This window comes from Cucurbita maxima, unplaced genomic scaffold (genome assembly GCF_002738345.1).
Source record: "Cucurbita maxima cultivar Rimu unplaced genomic scaffold, Cmax_1.0 Cma_Scf00031, whole genome shotgun sequence".
In the NCBI taxonomy this organism is placed as follows: domain Eukaryota; kingdom Viridiplantae; phylum Streptophyta; class Magnoliopsida; order Cucurbitales; family Cucurbitaceae; genus Cucurbita; species Cucurbita maxima.
The window spans coordinates 1,816,972-1,824,781 of NW_019272047.1; the positions used below are offsets into that span (position 1 = coordinate 1,816,972).

Sequence of the window (7,810 nt, forward strand, 5' to 3'; positions counted from 1 at the left end):
CAACTATAAGAAATCGAACCTATAAAAACCAAACTAAAACTTAAAACGCGGTACAAAATCGATCATTTAAAAACATTATCACATGATTGATAGAGAAGTTTGGATCATTGAACATTGTGTTCATGTTTTGTTGAGCTTTCCAAGTGACCCAAAGGGCCATTCAAAAGAACCAATAAAAGAATTGCATGCATGAAAATAGAAACGAGAAATGCGGCTTTTAAAAGCATGAAGAACAGTATATAACCCATTTTAAGAACTTACTTTTTGCCCCATTGGATGAAGAAGATAGAGAGATTAAAAGTTGTTTTTCTTCTAATTCATGATGAAATATATAATAGCAACCCAACCAAATGGATCATTTTAGTGCCTAATCTAACAAAAGCTTAGGCTTTATAATATTTCATCAAAAGTTCGGGAAATGGTGGTGCGAATTCTGAATCATTTGTAGCTCGGTCGTTGTTTGGCATGAGTTCTCCTCGTTCATGCAATTCCTATTCAACATAGTGCATGTTTCAATGAATAAAACGTACGTAGTTATAAAAAGATGAATGATGTTATATTAGTCTTACTCTCTGGGTCGGGAGACCCACAAGGAACTAAGAGCTCGAAGTCTTTCGTAGTATTCTCCAATCACGACGAAACATCGTGCGGCTTGTCGAATTGTCAGAATTCGACGTACTTGATGAAGCGTTTGTTGTCTCAACATATCAGCCTGTCATACGTAAAAGTTAAGAAGTGGAAGACTTCATTATTCGAGGTGAAGAAGGGAGTGACCTGACGGATGAAGCCTTCAAGATTGGAGAGTTGGCCGGCGGCAGCGGCCATATGGTTGATACCGTCGACGACGGCGGTACCGGCGATGGCACGTATGAGAGAATGTTGGAGCTGTTCGAGCCCTTGATACAGAGCATCCTCTGTTTCTTGTGAAGATCTTTGTAAACTACAGATTTCCACAGCTTGTTGCTCTGTTAATGTTTCTAATTGTGGAATTAGCATCTGTTTTTTCAACACAACAAAAAAGTTGTCATTTTTTGTCATTAAAAACCTTAAAAAAAACAAACCCACAAATGATTTGATGTTTCAGACACCTCTATCAGCTTAGATGGTCGGAATCCGCCGATCCACAGGAAGCAACGCTCCGCCGGAGTCATCCACATTCCGGTAATCAAATGAAACACGTCGGATTTCGCCGCCACACTTTTCAGGTGAAAGATTTCGTCGTAGTGGGATATGTAATTGTCTACTATTGCTTGGAGGTCGCCGTCCGGGAGATACCCATGTAGCGCCGCCCGCAGTTCTGCCATTAAACGGTGGTCGTCGTCTAGCCACCGTGCATACTCCATGTCAAATATTGCAGCTCCTAACAAAATATGAAAAGAATAACTCATAAACATAATCAAAATTTGAAGACTTCTTTATTAATTTAAAACATATGATTCAAAGAAAGCAAGATTTTAAAGGAACCATTAGCCACATTGTCTTGATTGGTACCAATTTGTCTTGTTCCAAATATAAAAATCCCATTCCCATAAGAAAATGCCCTTCCAACCCACCTATCCCCTTTTATATATATGTATATATATATTATATAGATAAGACTGACCAACCCTCCGCACTGGTATTCACTTTGGGTATAAACTTTCATGACTTTGTTTTTGTTAGAAAATAGGACGATTCACAATGATATGATATTATCCACTTTGAGCATAACCACGACTCTCCATAATGGTACGATATTATCCACTTTGAGCATAAGCTCTCTTGGTTTTGCTTTTGTTAGAAACCACGACTCTTCGTAATGGTATGATATTATCCACTTTAAGAATAAGATTTGATAGCTTTGTTTTTGGTTTCCCTAAAAGGCATCATACCAATACTTTTGGTTTCCTTAAGAGGCCTCGTATTAATAGAGATAGTATTCCTTATAATTTCATGATTAACCCCTTAATTAGTCGATGTGGGACTCCTAGGTAACAATCCTCTCTTCGAACGAAGTATACCATAGAGCCTTCCTTGAGACCTATGAAGCTCTCGAATAGTCTCTCTTTGATTGAGATTGACTCCTTCTCTAGAGCCATCAAACAAGGTACACCTCTTATTCAGTCACTTTTGATTACACCTTCGAGTTGAGTCTCACAACTTCTTTGTTCGACGTTTGAGAATTTTATTGATGTGACTAAGTTAAGGACATGACTCTAATATCATGTTCAGAATCACGACTCGAACACAACACACATGTTTAGAAGAAGAAACTCACCGGAGCTGATATTGCCACCCATAACGCCACCACAAGCTCCTAGAAACAATCCCTATTTAACACAAACCATTCCAAAATCACTAACATAATTCAAGATGTGGAATTCTTTTAGGAAAACAACATTAAAACTACTTCAAACCTGAGAACGTGCTCTATGGAGGTCTTGTTCAAGCTGAGAGAGCTTCATTCTACTGGACTCTAGTTGCTGAATATAAGCCTGTTCATAAAAGTGGGCAACAAAGATGAGAAATTTCCAAGTGGGTATCTTAAATTCTTTCATGGGTTCGTAAATTGTTCGAAGAAAACTTCTGGGTATGAAAAAATATGGCTCATTGTTCATACCTTCTTCCTCAGACGGCTCTTTCTTGCAGCTTCTCTGTTTTGAGCCAAACGTCTCAGTGTCTAAAGAACAGAGTTTCCCCCTCAAATTTTAACAACTCAAAGAAGAAAAAGATGCTCAAAATTCAAACAAGTTTAAAAGAAAAATGAAACCTTTGGATCAAGCTGCCTCTCTGATGTTGAACCACCTCCTTTTCTCTGTAAAAAGTTGAAGAACAAGCAATATTGTTATGAAAAAATCATACCCATTTTCGCAAAACAATGAAAGATTCAAACAAGAACATGAAAATGGATTGAAAATTTGATATCTGACAGAGTTTGTAGGGAAAATGGAAGCTTGATCGTGAGATTGTTCTTGAATTTGGATGTTTTCTTCCATTATTCTATGGTTTTTTGAAGAATGAGAAGAGTTTTTTTGGTGATTTTATGATGCCAAATCAATGGTAATAAATATTCTCTCTCGAAAATCAAACAACCCTCAGAAAATCCGCCAGAAATCAGAAAAACTCTGCCCATTTTTTGATTTTGATTCTTGGGATCAGAGAAAAAAAAGATGTCTTAATTCAAGTGAGAGAAAACCGAACCTTTCCTTCGACAGGGGATTGATTATGGTGCGATGATGGTTCAATTCTCAAGGCATCATCTTCCAGCTCTGTTTGAAGATGATGATGATGATGAAGAACTTGGTCAAATCCTTGAGCTGAAGAACAGAGCCTTCTGCTAATCGGCGAATCAGATTCCATTTCCAACTCTGTTTTGCTTGTGAGGGCGTTGTTTATGTTCGCTGATCCTGAATCAGTGCTCTCTGACTTTGAACCTTCTCCCTAACATTCAAATTAATGATCAAAACCCAAAAATAGAGGCTTGTTCTTGAAGAAAAGTTCAAAACAGAGACGATTTTATTGGGAAATGAGAAGGGGTACGTACCATTGTTGGGGTTTGTTGAAACCTTATTGGCCAAGAAGGGAACATTTCAAGAGTAGCAGCAGGCCTCCCTGAAACAAAATCTGCAATGAAATCACACAAAAAGAAGGTATCAGAGAGAATCCTCTGTTCTTTTATGCTCTGTTTTTTCTCTCTCTGAAAGGAACCTAATCCAACTTTTGAGCAGTTATGGAGTTAGTACAGAGATGAAACTGAAAAGGGTCAGAAATTTACTCTGTTTGTAGCCTCATGCAATTCAACTCTATTCATCTTTGAAACCATTTTTCCTTTAAAAATGGTAGCTTTAACTTCTCTCTCTAACTTTCTCTCTCTTCAGTAAAGTTTCAGACATTAAAAGAAAAAGAACAAAAAAAAAGAAACATACGTGGCGATTTGGGTTCATCATTTCCGAGCTTAACTCCTTGCAAAACGATGGCTTCTTCAAGCTCTCCAAAATCAAACGCCGGGTGTTCTTGATTCCTTGAAGAGAAGAACAAAAAAGACACATATGTTGAAAAAACAGAGGAGAGTTTTTAGAAACAGAGGAGAATTTAGACACTTACAGAAAAGGAAGAGGGGAAGGGTTGTGGTGGATTCCGTAGAGATTTGAGTAAGGTGAAGAGTTAGATAAGGCGGTGGCGTGGAGCGGCGGAGTGGCCATCGGCAGCGGCGGAGCTGGTTAGTTAGTCCATTGTTGAAGGTTGAATAATAAAAACAGAGGAGGGTTGAGGAGAGGGAAACATCTCTGTTTTAATGGAGGAATTGGGAGACTGTATTATTGGTGTGCTTCTCCATGAAGAAATCTCGCTTTATTATTATCAGATTTCTGTGTGTTTCTCTTCCTATCCGTAAGGGGGAAGGAGATTATCGTTGAAACTCATTCCGAGGCGCACAAAAAAGTTTCCCCAGCCGACCTGTTTCAGCCGCTATTCTGCCTCTGCTCCTCCTGCATTTGACAATAACATACATCCCAACAAATAAAAATAATAATAATAATAATAATAATTAATTAAGGGTATTTATGTAAAAAAATTTAAAAAATCCAAAATTCGGGCCGGTTCGTAACTTGACATATTTTGTTGTCGGTTCAAAGTTATAATCCAACCTACAAAAATTCGAGTATGTAGATTGCCCGCACCTACTCTTAAGATTATTACAAATATTAAGAATATTTGATTTTTGGAACAGATGTTAATGATGTGTTATTACTGTAACCTGAAGTATTCAATTGAGAATTTTGTTCTAACACAATCTGATCAAACCCGTGTACACTCGTAACTTAAATTTCAATAGACTTAAAGTACTCAGAAGATCAGCAGCAACTGGGATTAGTTGCTTCCGTATTAGAATTCGATTTTCTCATGAACATGAATCATTTGCTTCCTCTTGCAATCATTTTCGTTAGAGAGATACTAATATATATATGGAACATACCACAGTCTTAGGTGGCGAAGAGCTGACATCGAGGTGTCAAACCTTTCTGTTGATGTGAGCTATTGGGGAAGATCAGCCTATTATCCCTAAAATAACTTTTATCCATTGAGCGACCATCCTTCCACTCGACACCGTCGGATCACTAAGGTTGACTTTCATCCATGTTCGATGGGTGGGTCTTGCAGTCAAGCTTCCTTCTGCCTTTGCACTCGAGGGCTAATCTCCGTCTAGCCCAAGGGAACCTTTGCACGCCTCCGTTACCTTTTGGGGCGTATGTATGTATGTATATATATATATATATTTATTTATTGTAAAATGGGATGAAATTGAAATAAAAAAGGAAAAGAAGTAAGGACAAAAATAATAATTTGATAAAAAAGAAATAAACAAAAATTATTTAAAAAAAAAGAAAAAAAAGAATTGTTGGGACACTTGGAGGAACCCACTAGAATCACTGACTCCAACTCCACTTATCTCTCTCATCTAACCGCCTGAGTTGTTTTATTGGACAATTTTGCCGGGAAAAAGGGCAAAAAAGTAAAAGGATAAATACAATATTTAATTATGTTTCAACAAATTCACTAAACCAATTTTAAATAAATAAATAAATAAATAAGCAAATTAGATGAGCCTTTGTGTTGCCTTGGAGAGTTTAGGGTTTCTCGACAACTTATCGGTCGTTCAAATCTCGATTACTCGCAAATTATGACATGGGATAGTGGTTTATGACGAACGGCGACAGACAACACTCAATTTCAACTAAAACGCGACTTATCATCTTAAAATTTCGAAGAAATTTTAGTGTTTACCTAACCTAATTGAAAGTGATAGCTAGAACGTGAGATATCGATTTCTTGATCTAGGTGAGTAAGAGAATAATAGCCATGTTATTGAAAATGATTAAACTCAGGTACGAGTTTTGTCAACAAGTTTAATCATTCACTTTTTCGATTCTTACCAACATTATCTTAAAAAAAAATTCAAAATTATATGCAAAATAAATATAAAACCATTTAAAATTTATTTTTCTACCATATTGTCTTCTCTGGACTGACTTCAGGGTTTTCAGAGAGAAGTTTCCACACCTTTATAACGAATACATACTGTTCGGTGTCTGACTCTAATATCATTTGTAACAACTCAAACTCACTGTTAGCAGATATTGTCTTCTTTGAGCTTGCCTTCAAAGGTTTACTCTCTATGTTTCAAAACACGTTGGTTAGAGAAAGGATTTCACATCGTTATAAGAAATGTTTCATTCTTTTCTCTAACTGATGTAAGATCTGATAAATTCCGTTGCATTAGATAAAAATTAGAGAAAATTTTGACATTCTCGATCTGAAAATCAAAGGAGTTTGATAGTGACGTGGGACGACAAAGGTTTAAAGAAGGATAGCTTTGAGAAAGATAGTGTTGGCCTTTAGAGCAAAGGTATGACCTTTTTTTAAAAAAAAATAATTTTTTTAATATCATAAAAGAAAGTCATTGCTTCCAATGACAGCCTTTGGCTTGGTCTATTGGGGATGGAAAGGGATGCAAAAAGAGAAGATTATGAGAGGACCTAAAAATAAATTAATAAATAAATTAATAAATAAAGCAATAAATAAAGCAATTTCTTTTTTAATAAAATTTAAAATCAATTTGATTCAATAAGATGGTAACAAGTTTTTTTTTTTTACCAAAATAACCCTAGATTAATTATTCAATTATGATATTTATAAAGAAAAATTAAAGGTGTTTTATAATTCTAAATGTTGATAAATAATTTACTTTTTTTTTTTTTTTTAATTTCAAAGTCAACATTAAAATAAATTTTAAATGGTGGGTGGTTTATAATAATCAAAGATAATGCTACAATTATTGAGAATAATTTGATATAATAAACAAAAATATTAGTTAATTAATTATTTGTATTCATCTTTCTTACAAAATTATATAAATTATTAAACAAATATAAAATAAAAAAAAATAATAATAATAACTATTTTTTAATTTACAAAACTTGACTTCCATTTTAAAATCATTCTTAACCATTTTTAGAAACTAAAAACTCATAATATTGTTTCAAAATATATTATTTAGTTGTTGGATAAGAAAAGACATTAGGATAGATTTAGAGGGACCTCATGCATATTGTATGTTCATAAGTATAGGGCTACTTCCCTTAGAGATAATGAGTGTGGATCGTATGATGATGAGGGTACTCATGATACGCATGACACTATGGGGTTTCACTGACCTCCGAACGTCGCTACAGATTAGCTTGACCAGAGAGTCAAAGGGGTGTGCGAGCACCCTAGAGATTCACGCTCACACGTGTAAGTCGTGTGTAGGAAAGTACAACACATCCAATTTGTCTGAGACTAGAGGTCACCTTTATAATGTTAAAGATAGGTCCCTAAATCATGATTGCTTGTGATTGCATTAGCATAACTCCCATAATAGAGTCACTTACTGTCGAAATATTCAGACCGTGTACTATATTGTTTTTCAAGTAAAGGTAAGGTGTCCATATACGGTTGACGACAACATCGAAATTTAGAGACTGTGACACATGCATAAGGTAGTTGCATATTTAATTTTCTAGTCTTAAGTTAGTATAGGACGTATGCATTTTGTTATTTAAATTATTTAACCTACCGTGTTTTTCTAGCAGTTGGATATGTTCTGAAGTTTTAAATTTTTGGCTATTTATGATGAACATTTAAGAGTTATATTCTACATTTAAGATGAGCTTGAGACATTAATAGCGACTATAAATATGTAAAAATATGAAAAATAAATAAATAAATAAATCTCTCCCATACACAATAAATTTAATTTTTTAAAAATAAATAAAAATAACTTTTCTATAGC

The 7,810-nt window shown here is 35.0% G+C and overlaps 1 protein-coding gene across 1 annotated transcript; it reads right to left on the reverse strand.

Annotated features, from left to right (window-relative positions):
* Window positions 1-247: 247 nt before the first annotated feature.
* On the reverse strand, window positions 248-5,188 carry LOC111466587 (transcription factor TGA9-like). The gene is made up of 13 exons (XM_023111311.1): window positions 4,955-5,188; window positions 4,084-4,466; window positions 3,906-4,000; window positions 3,524-3,603; window positions 3,181-3,420; window positions 2,750-2,794; window positions 2,600-2,659; window positions 2,397-2,474; window positions 2,258-2,309; window positions 1,089-1,360; window positions 775-996; window positions 570-712; window positions 248-491 (listed from the first exon to the last, which is right to left on the reverse strand). Exons 2-13 carry the CDS (start codon window positions 4,179-4,181, stop codon window positions 404-406), a joined length of 1,473 nt encoding a protein of 490 aa, XP_022967079.1. The 5' UTR covers window positions 4,182-4,466; window positions 4,955-5,188; the 3' UTR covers window positions 248-403.
* Between the last annotated feature and the right edge of the window lie 2,622 nt (window positions 5,189-7,810).